This window comes from Camelina sativa, chromosome 13, assembly GCF_030686135.1.
Source record: "Camelina sativa cultivar CO46 ecotype springtype chromosome 13, ASM3068613v1".
Classification (NCBI taxonomy): Eukaryota; Viridiplantae; Streptophyta; class Magnoliopsida; order Brassicales; family Brassicaceae; genus Camelina; species Camelina sativa.
In genome coordinates, this window is record NC_141892.1 from 1,714,257 (window position 1) to 1,731,863 (window position 17,607).

The 17,607-nt window shown below is 40.0% G+C and overlaps 5 protein-coding genes across 8 annotated transcripts; 1 reads left to right on the forward strand and 4 right to left on the reverse strand.

Annotated features, from left to right (window-relative positions):
• Nucleotides 1-397: 397 nt before the first annotated feature.
• LOC104737836 (uncharacterized) lies at nucleotides 398-3,476 on the reverse strand. 2 transcript variants are annotated; one of them, XM_010458094.3, is made up of 7 exons: nucleotides 3,211-3,476; nucleotides 2,527-3,018; nucleotides 2,279-2,431; nucleotides 2,125-2,184; nucleotides 1,995-2,039; nucleotides 1,466-1,896; nucleotides 398-1,372 (listed from the first exon to the last, which is right to left on the reverse strand). In XM_010458094.3, the coding sequence occupies exons 1-7, from the start codon at nucleotides 3,419-3,421 to the stop codon at nucleotides 734-736; spliced, it is 2,031 nt and encodes a 676-aa protein (XP_010456396.3). In that variant the 5' UTR covers nucleotides 3,422-3,476; the 3' UTR covers nucleotides 398-733. The 2 variants fall into 2 exon arrangements, with proteins under 2 accessions (XP_010456396.3, XP_087336501.1); XM_087480375.1 differs by having other exon boundaries at nucleotides 2,275-2,431; nucleotides 3,211-3,331.
• Nucleotides 3,477-4,258: 782 nt separating this feature from the next.
• On the reverse strand, nucleotides 4,259-6,957 carry LOC147929118 (uncharacterized). Of its 2 annotated transcripts, none has more exons than XR_015578244.1 (6): nucleotides 6,708-6,949; nucleotides 5,941-6,432; nucleotides 5,708-5,860; nucleotides 5,559-5,618; nucleotides 5,086-5,472; nucleotides 4,259-5,009 (listed from the first exon to the last, which is right to left on the reverse strand). XR_015578244.1 is itself a non-coding variant. In XM_087481755.1 (6 exons), exons 1-6 carry the CDS (start codon nucleotides 6,904-6,906, stop codon nucleotides 4,401-4,403), a joined length of 1,800 nt encoding a protein of 599 aa, XP_087337881.1. In that variant the 5' UTR covers nucleotides 6,907-6,957; the 3' UTR covers nucleotides 4,259-4,400. The 2 variants fall into 2 exon arrangements, 1 of the variants encoding a protein (XP_087337881.1); XM_087481755.1 differs by having other exon boundaries at nucleotides 5,086-5,372; nucleotides 6,708-6,957.
• Nucleotides 6,958-7,451: 494 nt separating this feature from the next.
• On the reverse strand, nucleotides 7,452-10,387 carry LOC104734477 (uncharacterized). The gene is made up of 7 exons (XM_087481756.1): nucleotides 9,929-10,387; nucleotides 9,336-9,827; nucleotides 9,097-9,249; nucleotides 8,944-9,003; nucleotides 8,814-8,858; nucleotides 8,280-8,710; nucleotides 7,452-8,199 (listed from the first exon to the last, which is right to left on the reverse strand). Exons 1-7 carry the CDS (start codon nucleotides 10,137-10,139, stop codon nucleotides 7,588-7,590), a joined length of 2,004 nt encoding a protein of 667 aa, XP_087337882.1. The 5' UTR covers nucleotides 10,140-10,387; the 3' UTR covers nucleotides 7,452-7,587.
• A 33-nt stretch (nucleotides 10,388-10,420) lies between these two features.
• Nucleotides 10,421-13,672, reverse strand: LOC104734478 (putative aspartyl aminopeptidase). Of its 2 annotated transcripts, none has more exons than XM_010454071.3 (9): nucleotides 13,326-13,672; nucleotides 13,104-13,239; nucleotides 12,668-12,940; nucleotides 12,397-12,544; nucleotides 11,910-12,149; nucleotides 11,582-11,714; nucleotides 11,310-11,491; nucleotides 11,004-11,116; nucleotides 10,421-10,899 (listed from the first exon to the last, which is right to left on the reverse strand). In XM_010454071.3, the coding sequence occupies exons 1-9, from the start codon at nucleotides 13,582-13,584 to the stop codon at nucleotides 10,791-10,793; spliced, it is 1,593 nt and encodes a 530-aa protein (XP_010452373.2). In that variant the 5' UTR covers nucleotides 13,585-13,672; the 3' UTR covers nucleotides 10,421-10,790. The 2 variants fall into 2 exon arrangements, with proteins under 2 accessions (XP_010452373.2, XP_087337883.1); XM_087481757.1 differs by having other exon boundaries at nucleotides 12,668-12,969; nucleotides 13,326-13,468.
• Nucleotides 13,519-17,317, forward strand: LOC104734480 (putative disease resistance protein At5g04720). Its single transcript, XM_010454072.3, has 5 exons — nucleotides 13,519-14,720; nucleotides 15,140-15,510; nucleotides 15,585-15,940; nucleotides 16,026-16,231; nucleotides 16,329-17,317. Exons 1-5 carry the CDS (start codon nucleotides 14,033-14,035, stop codon nucleotides 17,156-17,158), a joined length of 2,451 nt encoding a protein of 816 aa, XP_010452374.2. The 5' UTR covers nucleotides 13,519-14,032; the 3' UTR covers nucleotides 17,159-17,317.
• Nucleotides 17,318-17,607: the final 290 nt, after the last annotated feature.

The window sequence follows — 17,607 nt, forward strand, 5'->3', positions numbered from 1 at the left end:
AGTTTGTTAGAAGTACAAGAGAAACAGACTCATCTAAACAAAAACAGAACAAACTCTTTTCAACGTTGAACTAAATGAACATGAGTACATGACACGAAAAATAGAACTACACAATGTATAACACTGCTCAAATTTCCTTAGCTTGGCCTAGTCAAATTACCCAAAAAAAAAAAAAAACATGTCAGATTTAGATTTGATCCAAACAAAACATAACCTATTTTACATGATTCACTATCTGCCAAGGTACAGGGAAGAACTGTAAAAGAAGGAGATACAGTTGGAATTTTGAAAGTTCCCAGCTTTGACCAAGTCAATGGAAATATTTCTTAGCTAGTTAATCATATGAGATCAATTCTAATAACGCATGCATAATCTTGTAAATTAAAAGTACAAACTGTTGCAAGAAAAATCAATCGTAAACTAAAAGTACAAATTGATGCGTCATCGAAGTGAATTTTGATGTAGACCAATGGACAAAGCGAGACGCTATGTTTTACAGTCTTTTGGTTTTCTTAATTTCTTCAACTGTAACCTACAAATACTTAATTACAACTATAATATAATACTTCATTACAACTATTATTGGAAGTCTAATCGTAATATCGAAATCTCTATATTTGCTATACACATTAAAATGTTTCATATATATGTATATATATGCCATAATCTATGGTGGACCGGTTAAAGAGTTTTTTATTTTAGGGTATTCGATCAGGCCCATTAGTGTCTTAATTTAGGCCCAATAATTCATGTTTCTGTCGAAGATTCCTTTGCCGTAGGTTGAGAGGATCATTTCCTTGAGGAGAGGATACTGAAGCAGAACAAACAGCAGCGCCGGTAAACAAGCGAAAAGGATCTTCGGAGCAACGATCCATTTCTCTTTATCCATCATCGTGAACAGAACCAACGAGAATGCAATAAGCATCGCCGCGATCGAAACGAACAGTATCGAAAGTCCCGCGATCATCTTTGTCGGCAGCGAGACCAAGAAATCGTCGAAGGAGTATCTCGCGGTGAGTATCCCGAGGAATACGGGTACGGAGGTGCAAGCGGCGAAGCAAGAGATAAAATCTGAGACGATGAATATGATGAACTGCTGTTTATGTAGGTGAAAAGGGTTACCTACTGAATTGTCGTCGTTGCCACCAGAGACGGTGAAGACCGCTGCGAAAATGACCGTGACGATAAGAGCCGCCAAAGTGACCGTGACGATGAAAGCCGCGACTACGTTGCATGACATCGCTGTGTCTTTCATCCATTTCTCGGCTTCTTGTCGCAATCCTTGGTGTTCCTTTGTGAATATCTCGATCGGTGTTTGCTCTTCTTCGTTTACTCTCTCCTTCTCAATCGCCGGTGCGATTCTCTCCACTTCCTGCATCATCAGGGAAAATAAATCGCCGGTCCAGATTTATTTTAAAACCTCGTTTCCTCTGTTTTGGCAATGCATGAGAGAAACAGAGCAAACCTTGAACCATTGTAACTCGCGTTGCATCTGCAAAGGTGGGCAAACGACACTAGAGAGCTTGGAAGGAGGAGAAGGAAAGCCGGCGAGATGAAGGATACCATTGCCGTCACAGTCCTTGTCGGCGAGCAGCAAGTACTTCCTGTCGTCCAGACCGTAGAGGAGACTAAACACCTTCTCTTGTCTGAACTCGACGGCCAAGAGAAACAGAGTACTGCTCGAGCTTGTTCTCGTGGACCATAGAAGCTCGGAGTTGTTCTTGATCATCTCCACCAAGAAATCCACATTCCCATACCTTACTGCAAATAGTAAAGCGTCATCCACGGTCTCAGAACGTTCCTTCAAGCCCAAGGCCAATGATTCTTCTGACATTCCTTGTAGAAGCTTCGTGGCTTGTAGATGCATGACCTTAAGTTGGTACACTTCATCTATTCCTGAAAACATCACTCGACTCAAATTAAAATTTCATGTGAATCCTATCGAATTACCTCATGCTTATCGGTCCATTTGCTGACGAAAACCTAATACGTACCGGTCCATTTGGAAAGACATTTGAGCAGTTTCCCCATCAGAGTATCTGGAATAAAAATCGAAACTTTTCTCACTTTCTTTAAAAGAATATAGAGACCTTTTATGAAGCTTATGTAGACGGAAGAACTTACTCTGATGATCTTTGTTCGGACTAGAAGGAAATGGAAGAGTTGGCAGCTTTACTTGTATCCCTAGCAAGTGAGAGAAAGGAAAGATGAGTTGAATCAAAGGAGAATAACAAAATGATTGATCTTTGTAATGAAGAGGTCTTAGATTAGTACAGACAAGAGTAGATGAAACGTGTCAGTGGTCCGAGATAGCAGCCACCAGGAAATAAATCTGGCTTTGAAGCCAAGACAATGATGGGAATCGACTCGATTTGCGAGTGTTTTGTGACGGCTAAGCGTCTGCTCATGTTGAACAGATTCAACGCGATGTCTAATTAATTGTATGAAGAAAAAAAAAACATATCAAGAAATCATCATCAAAGCAGCCTAAAACATGGGTTGTTTGAAGTCCACGAAACCGCTTACCGAGCATTTTATAGAAGATGGCATTAAGAAAGAGCAAGGAACCGTGATATCCATCATCGCCAAGTAACACCTGAACCGGAGTTCTGGTGTAAAGATAGCGAGCCATCTCCATCTGCCTGTTCTCGACCGCAACCACAACTGGAATCTGCCCATTGATTCCAGGAATCTCTAGAAGCTTAGGGTTCTTGGCGACTAAGGCTTCAGCAATCTCCATGTTTCCAGTAACCGCAACGACAGTGAGAGGCGTGTGGTACGAAGCGTTTTGGCTCATCTTGGGAAGCATCTGTTCAGGTCTCATACGACGCAAAAGCTCTTTAACAATCTCGGGTTTCCCACACGCGCAAGCCTTTAGCAATGGTGTCTCGTAAAGGTTTATCCATGCGTCCACTGCGTCCGGATGACCGTTCAAGAAGTCCCTCACCACTTCTACACGACCTTGGCTTATTCCTTGACTTAATTGTATATACTCATAATATATGTTCGTATTCTTTCCTACATCAACAACAAGATCACGCTATGCGAATGATTCAGTATCCGGTGCTTTATTCACCTAATGATTATCTTAAGATACAATGTATATACCCTATAGTAGCCTGACCTTCGAAATTTAGACTTTGATCTCTTTGTAACTTGCTTATAGGCAAATTGATTATTTGAGATGGTGTAAGAATAAAGAATTCATACCGAGAAGCCGAGATGCGGAAAGAGCTGATTCGATTAACGGAGTCTGGGTATTGACGGGATCACTTGGAACTTCTTGTTTAGGAACTTTTTTTGTAGAAGAGATACTGTCGCCTAGGTCAGCATGAGGAACCTTTGTATTAGCGAATTTGAAAGGACTCTTCCGAAGTGTTTCCTTCAAAGTTGCGTGTAAGTAATTAGAACTCATTGCCATATATATTATATTTTATTAGACCAACCCTAACATATATATATATATATATATATATATATAAAGTAAACAAGACAACTAGAGGTAATAGGATATATATACAAAAATGCAAAGTTTATGTCGTTGTTCGGACGTATATATGCAAGGCATAACGGTAACATGCATGCTATCTTTGATGTTTTTCTATGAATTATTCTTTGATTGATCTTATATAAGAATATATGCTTTTCTTGGTTACTCATTATTAATTTGGGAGTTTGGAAAGCTTGTCTGTTAGAAATAAAGATTCTATATGAAGATAATAATACAAAAAATAAATAAATAATAATAAATTCGAAAATTTAAAAGCGAAAATGCATCAGAATGAATGACCATAATCTTCCATAATATTACTAGATAGACTATGTTTTAGGTTGGATAACTAGAATGATCTTTTTTTTTTTTTGGAAAAGACAGTCTAACCATTTTCTAACATATACACGAAATTGCCATTTTCATTTAAAAAAATCTAATGGAAAATTTATTTGTTGTTTCATGGCATATTTGTTGCCATTTGCATTTAAAAAAAAACGAAATTGTAAAAACGTATTGCACATAAGGTGTTCTTGACGGCAGACATATTTGTTGCTCATTACAGAGTTGTTAGTTATCACATACTTAATTACCATCGTTATAATTCTTTTTTGAAACTCGATCATAAACGTCGAAAAACCCTCCTAATACTCATATGTGTCGACCGAATTTGTCGAGAATCCACTCTTTGATCGATATATATATATATATATATATTACTATATATATTACTATATTATGAAGAATCGTGTAATATATTAAACCAAATGGCCAAATGGGAAAGAAAGGAAAAGTGAACTCTCGCACAATAGCATTTAATTGCTCGTTTCATGAGGGGCTTAATTTTCAAATTGACCCAAAAAATGATTTAAAACACGTACACTTTAAGCAAACACACACACACTTTATGTTAAAACAAAGATTTCATCTTTCGGTCGAAGATTTTTTTGCCGTAAGTGGAGAAGATGAGCTCCTTGAGGAGAGGATACTGAATCCGAACAAACAACAGCGCCGGGAAACAAGCGAGGAAGATCGTCGGAGCAACGATCCAAGGGCGGTTAAAGATCGTGAATAGGGACGACGAGAATGCCACAAGCATCGCCGCTATCGAGACAAACAATGTCGAAAGTCCAGCGATCATTTTCGCAGGCAAAGAGAACAAGAAATCGTCAAATGCATATCTCGCGGTGAGTATCCCGAGGAAGATGAGGACGGAGGTGCATGAGGCGAAGCAGGAGATCAGATCGGATACGATGAATATGACGAATTTTGGTTCATGTTGGTGAAAGGGTCTACCGCGTGAATTGTCGTCCGTGCCACCGGGGACAGTGAATATTGCCGCGAAGGTGACCGTGACGATGAGAGCCGCTACAAAGCTGCAAGACATAGCCGTATCTTTCATCCACTTCTCAGCTTCTAGTCGCATTGCTTCGTGCTCCTTTCTGAATATCTCTATCGGTGTTAGATCTTCTGTGTTTACTCTCTCCTTTTCGATCGCCGGTACGATTCTCTCCATCTCCTACATTTTTAGACATATTTTCAACTGATTATGCATTTAAGGTGCGTACTCCAAAGGCGAGAGAAACAAAGCGAACCTTAAACCATTGTAACTCGCGTTGCATCTGCAACGTTGCGCTCACGACCGTAGCGAGCTTGTAATTAGGAGGAGGATAGCCAGCGAGATGAAGCACACTATTCCCGTCACTGTTCTTGTCGGCGAGAAACAAGTACTTCCTGTCGCCCAGACCGTAGAGGAGACTATACACCTTCTCTTGTCTTACCTCGACGGCAGTGTTAAACAGAGTACTAGTTCCCGTGGACCATAGAAGCTCGGAGTTGTTCTTGATCATCTCAACCAAGAAATCTACATTCCCATATCTTACTGCAAAGAGTAAAGCCTCATCCACTGACTCAGGAACCTTATATATAAAGGTTTTAAAAACCCCGACACAGGGAAAGAAGAATTTGAGAATCTTCTAAACCTTATCGTGACAGGTCGTGCTCATTTGATTAGGCCCCTTAACCTTACATAGATTTCAAGTTACTTTAGATTAACAAGAGAACTTACTCTGATGACCTTTGTTTGAACGAGAAGGCTTTGGAAAAGTTGGCTGCTTTATTTGTATACCTAGCAAGTGAGAGAACAACACATTGGATCAAAAGAGAGTAACAATATGATTGATCGTTGCAAAGAAAACGTCTTATATTAGTACGGACAAGAGTAGATGAAGCGTTTCAATGGTCCGAGATAGCAGCCACCGGGGAAAATATCTGGCTTTGAAGCCAACACAATGATGGGAACCGAATCGATTTGCAAGTGTTTTGTGACGGCTAAGCGTCTGCTTTTGTTGAACAGATCCAAGGCCATGTCTAATTGTATGAACAAATCAAGAAATGATCATCAAAACACCCTCAAACATGGTTTGCTTGAAGATCAAGAAACCGCTTACCGAGCTTTTTATAGTAGATGGCATTGAGAAATAGCAAGATACCGTGAAACCCGTCTTTGTCAAGTAACACCTCAACCGGAGTTCTGTTGTAAAGATAGCGAGCCATCTCCATCTGCGTGTTCTCAACCGCAACCACAACTGGAATCTCTCCATTGTTTCCAGGAATCTCTAGCAGTTTAGGGTTCTTGGCGACTAAGGCTTCAGCAATCTCCATGTTTCCACTAACAGCAACGATAGTAAGAGGCGTGTTGTAAAAAGCGCTTTGGCTCATCTTGGAAAGCATTTGTTCAGGTGTCATACGACGCAGAAGCAATTTAACAATCTCGGGATTTCCATATGCGCAAGCCTTTAACAATGGCGTCTCGTAAGGGTTTATAAATTTATCCACTGCGTCCGGCCGACGGTTCAAGAAATCTTTCACGGCTTCTACACGACCTTGGCTTATTCCTTGATTTAATTGTATATACTCATAGTATTCGTTCGTAACCCTCCCTACATCAACAACAAGAACACATAATAAATCTATCTGTCTCTACAGATTGTTACGCTGTGCGAATAGCTAGGTATCCGGTACTATATTCACATATTAAAAAATCATCTAAAGATACAATGTGAATAACCTAGTATCCATAAGTTTGAAACTGAGACCTTGATCTGTCTTCTTGTGATTTTTTTTTTTTTTTTTTTTTTTTTTTTTTTGTCTTCTTGTGAATTGCTATTATAGGCGATTGATTTGCCAACAAAAAAATACGAGAACTCTTAACTACCTTGAAGCTGAGATGCAGTCGGAATCTGAAGATTGAATTGATCACTTGGAGCTTCTTCCTCTGGAACTTCTTTTATAGGTGAGGAACTGTCTTCAGAACTGACTTCTAGGCCACCATGAAAAAATTTTGTTTTAGAGAATTTGAAAGGGCTCGACTTAAATGTTTCTTCCACAGCTCCGCCTAATTGATTAGAACTCATTGTTGTAATAAAATTTCTTGGACCAACCTTAATATAATATTAATAAACAAAAAAACACAAAGGTATTAATATATATGTAGGCATAAAAAAAGCATACAATCTGTGGTGTTTACTATCTTATTCTTTGATTGATCTTACATGAGAATATATCCTTTGCTTGGTTACTAATTAATTTATTTGGAAAGATTTTATGTTAGACAGAAATAAAGGTTCTTCTATATGAAAAATATAAATATAAAGATTTTAAGAGATCCATATAATTTCATAAGAATATTTATTGTTTCTGATTGGTTGCGAGACCATTTCTTTTTTCTTTTTCGTACATAGTAGAGCATATGCAATAAAAAACCTCTTATCTAGAAATTTTTTTTTTTTTTAAAAGTTGAAAGAGTTTCTCGAAAAACATACTTTGGTGATGATCTTAATTATATATTTCTTATATTTTGCTTTTATGTTGATTATCTTTCTGACAATATTTATAACCTATTGACTAATGAATATGTTGGATTCATGTTCTCTCTAGATCATTGGAAGTCTAATCGGAATGTCCAAAACTCTAATTTCGCTATACACACAATTAATATGTTTCATATATATCATCCATAATAATCTTTGGTAAACCGGTCATTGTTTAAAGTTAGGCCCATAAATGATTTAAGCTAGGCCCATAAATGTCTTAAGTTAGGCCCAACATTTCATGTTTCTGTCGAAGATTCCTTTGCCGTAAGTTGAGAAGATCATTTCCTTGAGGAGAGGATACTGAAGCAGAACAAACAGTAGCGCCGGTGAACAAGCCAAAAGGATCGTCGGAGCAACGATCCATTTCTCTTTATCCATCATCGTGAATAGCGCCGACGAGAACGCCATAAGCATCGCTGCGATAGAGACGAACAGTATCGAAAGTCCGGCAATCATCTTTGTCGGAAGCGAGACCAAGAAATCGTCGAAGGAGTATCTTGCGGTGAGTATCCCGAGGAAGATGAGGACGGAGGTGCAAGAGGCGAAGCATGAGATCAAATCTGAGACCACGAAGGTGATGAAATGCCGGTCATGTAGGTGGAAGGGTTTACCTTTTGTATTTTCGTCGGTGCCACCAGGGACGGTGAAGACCGCCGCGAAGGTGACCGTGACGATGAGAGCCGCGACTAAGCTGCAAGACATAGCCGTATCTTTCATCCATTTCTCGGCTTCTTCTCGCAATCCTTGGTGTTCCTTTGTGAATATCTCGATCGGTGTTTGCTCTTCTGTGTTTACTCTCTCCTTCTCGATCTCCGGTGCGATTCTCTCCACTTCCTACATTGTATAGGCTAGATTTTTAGACCTCTGTTTTCCTCTGTTTTTTCTATGCATGATATGAGAGAAACAGAGCAAACCTTGAACCATTGTAACTCGCGTTGCATCTGCAAAGGTGCGCCAACGACAGTAGATAGCTTGGAAGGAGGAGAAGGAAAGCCGGCGAGATGAAGCACACCATTTCCGTCACAGTCCTTGTCGGCGAGCAACAAGTACTTCCTGTCGTCCAGACCGTAAAGGAGACTAAACACCTTTTCTTGTCTGAACTCGACGGCCAAGAGAAACAGAGTACTGCTTGAGCTTGTTCTCGTGGACCATAGAAGCTCGGAGTTGTTCTTGATCATCTCCACCAAGAAATCCACATTCCCATACCTTACTGCAAAGAGTAAAGCCTCATCCACTGTCTCGGAACGTTCTTTCAAGCCCAATGCCAATGTTTCTTCTGATATTCCCCGTAGAAGCTTCTTGGCTTGTAGATGCATGACCTTGAGTCGGTACACTTCATCTATTCCTGAAAACATCACTCAATCAAGATTTCAATTTCATGTGAATTCTATTGAATAACCTAATACTTATCGGTCCATTTGCTGAGCTGACGAAAACTTGATACTTACCAGTCCATTTGGAGAGGCCTTTGAGCAGTTTCCTCATCAAAGTATCTAGGAAAAAAGCGGAAATTTTCTCACTTACTTCAGAGGGCTGTAGAGACTTTAGATGAAGTTATGTAATTAGGGAAGAACTTACTCTGATGATCTTTGTTTGAACGAGAAGGCTCTGGAAGAGTTGGCAGCTTTACTTGTATCCCTAGCAAGTGAGAGAAGGACAGATGAGTTGGATCAAAGGAGAATAAAAAAATGACTGATCTTTGTAACTATGAGGTTTTAGATTAGTACAGACAAGAGTAGATGAAACGTGTAAATGGTCCGAGATAGCAGCCACCAGGGAAAAGATCTGGCTTTGAAGCCAAGACAATGATGGGGATCGACTCGATTTGCAAGTGTTTTGTGACGGCTAAGCGTCTGCTCATGTTGAAGAGATCCAACGCAATGTCTAATTGCATGAAGAAAAACAAATCAAGAAATCATCATCAAAACAGCCTAAAACATGGGTTTCTTGAGGTCTACGAAACCGCTTACCGAGCATTTTATAGAAGATGGCATTAAGAAAGAGCAAGGAACCGTGATATCCATCATCGTCAAGTAACACCTGAACCGGAGTTCTGGTGTAAAGATAGCGAGCCATCTCCATCTGCGTGTTCTCAACCGCAACCACAACTGGAATCTGCCCATTGATTCCAGGAATCTCTAGAAGCTTAGGGTTCTTGGCAACTAAGGCTTCAGCAATCTCCATGTTTCCACTAACCGCAACGACAGTGAGAGGCGTGTGGTACGAAGCGTTTTGGCTCATCTTGGGAAGCATCTGTTCAGGTGTCATACGACGCAAAAGCTCTTTAACAATCTCGGGTTTCCCACACGCGCAAGCCTTCAACAATGGTGTCTCGTAAAGGTTTATCCATTCGTCCACTGCGTCCGGATGACCGTTCAAGAAGTCCTTCACCACCTCTACACGACCTTGGCTTATTCCTTGACTTAATTGTATATACTCATAATATACGTTCGTATTCTTTCCTACATCAACAACAAGATCACGCTATGCTAATAAATTAATAATTCAGTGCTATGTATATTCAACTGACGTTCAAATTTGAGAATGGTATGAGAACTCTTACCGCGAAGCCGAGATGCGGAGAGAGCTGATTCGATGAACGGAATCTGGATATTGACGGGATCATTTAGAACTTCTTCTTCAGGAACTTCTTTTATAGGGGAGATACTGTCCCCTAGGCCAGCATGAGGAACCTTTGTATTTGCGAATTTGAAAGGGCTCCTCCGAAATGTTTCCTTCAAAGTTGCGTCTAAGTAATTAGAACTCATTGACATATTATATTCTTAGTTAGACCAAACCCTAACAAAATTTAGAAAATAAACAATTCACAACTAGATGTAATAGGAGGATATATATACAAAAATGCAAAGATGAATATATCGTTGTCCGTATGTATATGCAAGGCATAACGGTAACATACAATCTTTGGTTTTTTTTTTCTATCCTATTCTTTGATTGGTCTTGCATAAGAATATATCCTTTGCTTGGTTACTCTTTGTTTTATTTGTAAAGCTTTTCTGTTGGAGAGAAAATTAAAGGATATTCTTGTATATAATTTGACAAATAAAAAACAAGTTTATTTGTCAAGGTACCAACTATAGGAGGTGTTACAAACCTAGAAGGTTATTTTCCAATTTCGGTTTATTTAATGTTTCTAAAACAAGACAATCAAGAAAACGAATAAATAGTGAGAAAATTACCGAAAATAACTTGTGCAGTTTTGCTAAAGAGATTTACCGAAAATACAGACACATTTCTCTCCCTTCTCTATTCAAATTCAGGTTCTGTACTTGTTGTGAGACTGAGGACCAGCCACGAACTGAAGTAACTAGCTTAAGATTCTCACCATGTCTTAAGATCTTAGAGCCTGGACAAAGCGTCATATAGCACACGATTTTGTTACCTAGAGATTAATATCCGGGAAGTTAATCATCCACAACGAGCTTCCTGTCCACGCTTGAGAAAGATCGATAAAACGCCTTGAAATGTCTATATGCGATGTCTATATCGTTTGTTCCACAAATTTCTCTCACACTGTATCACAAGTAACATGTTCCAAAAACCAGAAGCTGAGTCTAACGTAATCTGATGTGAAAACATGATAAAGGGTTGCTAAAAATTGGCAGTATTTTACATACCTATGCATAGAAAGCTGAGGTATGCCACAATCAACGGTTCGAATCCCAACTCCTGAAGCCAATATAGGCCCTATTGTTGAGCCACATCCCATATCATTTCTCACCACAAACTCCTGCAGATGTAACAAAACTTTCATTGGCTGTATACTATTCTCAAATATGGGTTGCTTAGAAGATCTATTATGTGTAAATCCTAAGAACCGCAGACAAATCGCTTTCAACATCTGAACAGAAGGCTGACGAAGACAGAACAGTAATTTTTTCCCTAAATGTTACTATTGGGACATAACATTAAGAAGAACCAACCTGAATTGGAAGATCATGGAGTTTTGCTACTTCTTTGAAAAGAAAAGAAGTGATTCCACTGGTTGCATAGCGTTGATTTGCGTTATGTTTGACAACCAGACCCTTGTGTAGTTGAGGACGGTGGTTCTCTTCATGCTTGTCTGCAAAGTTGGGGTGCACTCCATGAGCCATGTCTGCAGACACTGCAACCACAAGAACCCATACAACACTGCCTTACTAAAATCCCAGAGACTACATACAAATAAATAATTGGAAAAGTAGAAAGTGTGTACCAAGAAAAGATTTCCGGATAGCACGGTCAAATGTACACTCAGTGACCTGGTTATTGCCTAAGGAACTCACAATCCGTCTCATTGCTTGAAACATAGTGGGCGCCCCTGCACCTTGACATGAATCTGAACCTACCTATTGAAACAAAACACATTTAGAAGAAAAGGCTCAGACGTTTCAAGCACATCATCAGCTCAAAGAAAAAAAGGTTGTGGAAGGTTAAATGCAAGTCCTCTTTTATTCAACAAATTTCAGGACAAAAGTGTTGCTAATAAGTTCCTCAATTTGAAGCAACCTAATAAGTATCAATATCTTATAGGAAAAAGGTACCTCCTCGTTGTCAAATAAAGCTATCATCCGGATATCATGTTCAGTGGAAAGGCTTTCAGATGATTCACATGAATCAATGAGAGATCTCAAAGCACAGAAACTTGATGCAAGATTATCTAGTCTTCCAGAGAATATGAATTCATTGTTTGCTCCTCCCAGGCAGCTAGGTTGGGTGTCACAGATATTTAACTCAAGACTCACTATATCCTCAACCTTACAATCCAGGTCATCTGACAAAATCTGCAACATAATCAGGAAGCTTTGAGATATTTGCGGATTTTACAGTTACCACCAACATCAGAAATTCAGAGAAATTGATAATGATGAACTCAAAATGCTGGTATTTATAGAAAAATTTAGCAACACTAAAATTTAAATTTCTCATTTCTATTCTCATGATTTAATATCTTAGAAACACGGTGCACGGTAAGAAACAATGCAGAGGAATGACTCTAGTGACTAACCTAATTAAGTAATTATGTCATACCTGCATGAGTAATGGATGATGAGCATCTTTGGAGGATGAAGAAACATTTTTTTCCTTCAACTCAGCAGAGGATTCATCTGGTTTCGTTGCCAGTAGTGGAACAAGTTGGGTCTCCAAATTTGGTTTAAATCCATCACTATTCACTGTGCTAAACAATACAAGAACAAGAAAAAACAGCATGAGTGAGCTTCAACACTAGAATACTTTTCACTTGATAACAAATGAATAAAGTCTACAACTCAACTAGAAAAAACCCGTAAAAGAAGTTTACCGATCAAGATGAATGGCCAAAGTGGGCACTCTAAGTAATGGCCTTTTCACTTTGACAAGCCTGTGAACAAACGAGCCATCACTGGCTCTCACAATTGCTCTCCCCGCAACAGTCAAGTCTCGATCAAACCATGTGTGCCACAAACCACCTCCGTAAGTCTGAACATTCACCATCAGATAGCCAGACTTAGATGAAGCAGACTTCGGCTTAAGTTTAAGACAGGGGCTATCGGTGTGAGCAGCTATGGCATGAAAACCATTACCAGGAACATACCTACAAAGTGAGAAACAAATATAGGTTCCCTGAACCCAACAAATAAGTAATCTAAAAAGAACAAAGGGATCTTGTGAAGAACCCATCAACTATCCAAGCATAACCTAGTTCCAGGATTCACTACTCTACTAATGAAGATCATAACTGAATCGGAAAAACTCACTTGTCTCCGACGGCAAAAGCAACCAAACAGGACATGTTTCGTGTAAAGAAGTAACGGCCACCAGGTTTCAGGTTCCAATCCTCGTTTTCACTGAGGAGATCAAACCCAGCATCCAAAAGCTGTCTCTTCGCCTCAGCTGCAAGCCAAAAACACATCAATCAGAGCCGTCACTTCACTTGAATATATATAAAAATACAAACTTTAAACTGGATTACAATTTACCAGTGGCGTGAAACTGCGTCCATGATTCATTGAGATAATCCAGAAGATCCCCGACAATCGAGGCATTGGAATCACTCCCGAGCGATCTCGAATCATTCTGGGAGGAGCAGAGGATAGGAGAGACGGAGGAGAAGGAGCGAAGAAAGGGAGAGCGATGGAGAGAAGTAGGAAAAGAGAGAGATGAAGGAAAGACAAAAGAAGGATTGAATTTGGAGGGAAGAGAATGGGTTAGTGGAAGACGAGCTACGGCGGCCGCCATTAAAACTGCCTCCCTCCCGGATTCTGAAGATGAGAGGTCCGTCCGTCTCACTGACTCGTCGTCTCTAATCTCTTTACTCTGCCTTTTTACCCCTTTCCACCGTCGCAGTTAGTTATTTTATTTTATTCTTACCTTTTCACCGTTTTAACGCGACAAAGTAATAAATATCAAAAATATGAATATCACCCAAAAAAACAGGATAATCCATTAATTAATAATTGAATGTGGAAACTGAGATGATGACGTGGCATTGTTTGGCCTTTTCTTCCTCTTTTGCCGAAAAAGTCATTCTCTATTGTGAAAAGTCTCCGGAGACTTAAAAAGGCAAGTTCCTACGAAGCTTCATTGATGAGTAGTGGTGGTACCAACGTTGTCTCTTTTACTTACTTCACTATGCTTCTTTGCTCATTGCTTCTCCACTCATCTCTCTCTCTCAATCGGCATAGACATGGCGGAACTTGTGGGCGGCGAAGTTGTGACGGAGCTCGTGAAGCAGCTCTTCGCTGTATCTGACAAAGCCTTCAGGTGTAGAAGCATCGCCAAAAACCTCGCAACCATGATCCAAAACGTTCAACCAACCATAACGGAGATCGTCTATAGCGGCGTGGAGGTAAGTGAGCATCGCCAGGTTCAGTTGCGTATGTTCTCTGAGACTTTAGACAAGTGCAAGAAGCTCACCGATAAGGTTCTTAAATGTCACCGTTGGAACATGGTGAGGCAGCTTTACCATGTCAAGAAGATGGAAGATCTTGGGAAGAAGATCACCAGATTCATCCAGGGCTTGCCTCTTCATATTCTCGCTGACGTTCATCACCTTCGGGCCGATGCAGAGGTGCGTTTGGATCGTATTGATAGGAATTGCGATAGCTTGAATGAGAAGCTTGGTTCTATGAAGATCAGGGGAAGTGAATCTATGCGTGAGGTGTTGAAGATGGCTGAGGCTACGGTGGAGATGGTGACTGATGATGATGGTGGTTTCCAAAATTTGGGAGCGGGGTTGGAATTGGGAAAGAGGAAGGTGAAGGAGTTGTTGTTTAGATCTAGTGATGAAGCACGACTTGTTGGCATCTCGGGGATGAGTGGTTCTGGGAAAACCACTCTTGCTAAAGCGATTGAGCGGGACGAGGAGGTTCGAGGTAGATAAGATTATCATGTCTCTGTTTTAGTAACCTCTATTGCAGCTGTAGTTTGTGGTGTTGCTTGATGTCATATTTTCATATGTATGTAATCTCAAGTGAAGTTTTGTTGAGTTGATGAGTTGAGTTCTTGATATTGGACACTGGTTAAGAGTTGATGAGTTGAGTTCTTGATATTGGACACTGGTTAAGAGTTGATGAGTTGAGTTCTTGATATTGGACACTGGTTAAGAGTTGATGAGTTGAGTTCTTGATATTGGACACTGGTTAAGAGTTGATGAGTTGAGTTCTTGATGTCATATTTTCATATGTATGTATGTTCGATTATGTAATCTCAAGTGAACTATTGTTGAGTTCTTGAAAATTAGAGATACTGTTTCTCTGATGCTAAAAAGGGTGCTTGTTTGCTGCTTTTACAGGCCACTTTGGAAACCGGGTTTTGTTTCTGATTGTATCACAATCTCCAAATGTTGAGGAGCTGAGATCGCTTATTTGGGGATTTCTGACTGGCTATGATGCTGGCTCTGGTGTTGCTCATCCGGAATCGACTGGTCAAACACGAAAGCTAGTGATCCTTGATGATGCTTGGACATGGGAATCTCTGGACCAGCTGATGTTTAATATTCCTGGAACTTCAACTCTTGTTGTCTCAAGGTCTAAACTCGCGGGTACTAGAACCACCTATGATGTAGAGTTACTAAATAAAGATGAAGCAATGTCTTTGTTCTGTTTATCTGCTTTCAATCAGAAATCAGTCCCTCCAGGATTCAGCAAAAGTTTGGTCCAGCAGGTAATGGGTCTGCCTACATGCCTAGTAGTAATATTGTTTCTTCTTTGGATACTCATATTGACTCTATTTGGTAGGTTGTTGGGGAGTGTAAAGGTCTACCGTTGTCTCTGAAAGTTGTTGGTGCTTCATTGAAAAACCAATCTGAAAAATACTGGGAAGGTGCAGTGACGAGGTTATCTAAGAGTGAACCTGCTGATGAAACTCATGACAGTAGAGTGTTTGCTCAAATCGAAGCAAGTCTAGAAAATCTCGACCTGAAAACCAGAGACTGTTTCTTGGGACTCGGTGCTTTCCCTGAAGACAAGAAGATCCCTCTTGATGTTCTCATAAACGTGTTGGTCGAGTTGCATGATCTCGAGGACACAAGTGCTTTTGCTGTTGTTGTTGATTTAGCAAACAGGAATCTTCTTACTCTAGTGAAAGATCCAAGGTATTGCTATAGAACTCTTTATGATTTCTTTTCTTGTAGCTACTTCTACCGTTCTATGTTTTGATCGTCTTTACTAATTTTGCAGGTTTGGCGCTATGTACACTAGCTACTATGACATATTTGTGACGCAGCACGATGTGCTAAGAGATGTAGCACTTCGTCTAAGCAATCGTGGGACAGTAAATAGACGAGAGCGGTTACTGATGCCAAAAAGAGAGTCAGTGCTTCCCAGAGAATGGGAGAGGAGCAATGATGAGCCATACAATGCCCGGGTAGTTTCCATTCACACAGGTAAGAATCCGTCACACAACGATCTTCTAATAAATTATTTTGGGTTGTCACTAGAAAACATAAAGTTTTGATATGGATTTCTGTTCTTCCTTTACAGGAGAAATGACTGAGATGGATTGGTTTGACATGGAACTCCCTAAGGCTGAAGTGTTGATATTAAACTTTTCCTCTGAAAAGTATGTATTGCCTCCTTTCATTGCTAGGATGGGCAGGCTTAGGGCGCTCGTGATTATCAACAACGGTATGTCTCCTGCGCGTCTACATGACTTCTCCATCTTTACCAATTTGGCCAAACTCAGGAGTCTTTGGCTTGAGAGGGTTCATGTCCCTGAACTCTCTAGCAGTACGGTTCCCTTGAAAAACCTCCACAAGCTGTCTCTGATCCTGTGCAAGCTCAACAATAGTTTTGATCAGACCCAAGTAGACATTGCCCAAATCTTCCCAAAACTGTCTGATCTCACAATAGATCATTGTGGTGATCTTGTAGAACTACCTTCCACCATCTGTGGAATCACTTCACTCAACTCCATCAGCATAACAAATTGTCCCCGCATCAAAGAATTGCCTAAGCATCTGAGTAAGCTAAAAGCCCTTCAACTTTTAAGGCTATATGCTTGCCCGGAGCTGAAATCTCTGCCAGCAGAAATCTGTGAGCTGCCAAGACTAAAGTACGTTGACATCTCTCAATGTGTCAGCCTATATTCTCTTCCGGAAGAGATAGGAAAGGTAAGGACACTTGAGAAGATTGACATGAGAGACTGCAGCTTATTGAGCATACCGAGCTCTGCGGTTTCATTGACTTCTCTACGCCATGTAATATGCGATAGCGATGCTCTGTCGATGTGGGAAGAGGTCGAGAAGGCGGTTCCAGGACTTCGTGTTGAAGCCGCTGAAAAGTCTTTCAGCCTGGATTGGCTCGACGAGTAAGTTCTTGATTCTCCCTCCGAGCTTTTAGAAGCATGTTGTATAAGTAATTTAATTGCTAATCTGTAGCAATTTGTTGTATAATATTTCCGTTAACGCACTCAAAAAGAGTCAGTGCAATGTTCTTTCTTGGAATATGATCACCAAGGCTTTTTCTCTCCAGTAATTTTCATAAAAGTTGGATTGATGTTAGTAACGTTTTAAAATTTTTTACCCTGTAATATAGAGTAAGTTTTGTGAAAAAAAAAAAAACTGTAGTTGAAGAAAAATTTAAAACGTATTTCGAAAACTTGAACGCTAGATTTGAAAACATGTATTTGTGAAAACGATAAAGGTTACGTCATATCGAAAAGAAAAAAAAAGAGAGTTGAAGAGGAGCAATGATGAGAGGCCATTATCGAACCAACTAATCGTCGGCCGGAGAAGGGCAGACTAATCTAAGGCCCAATAAT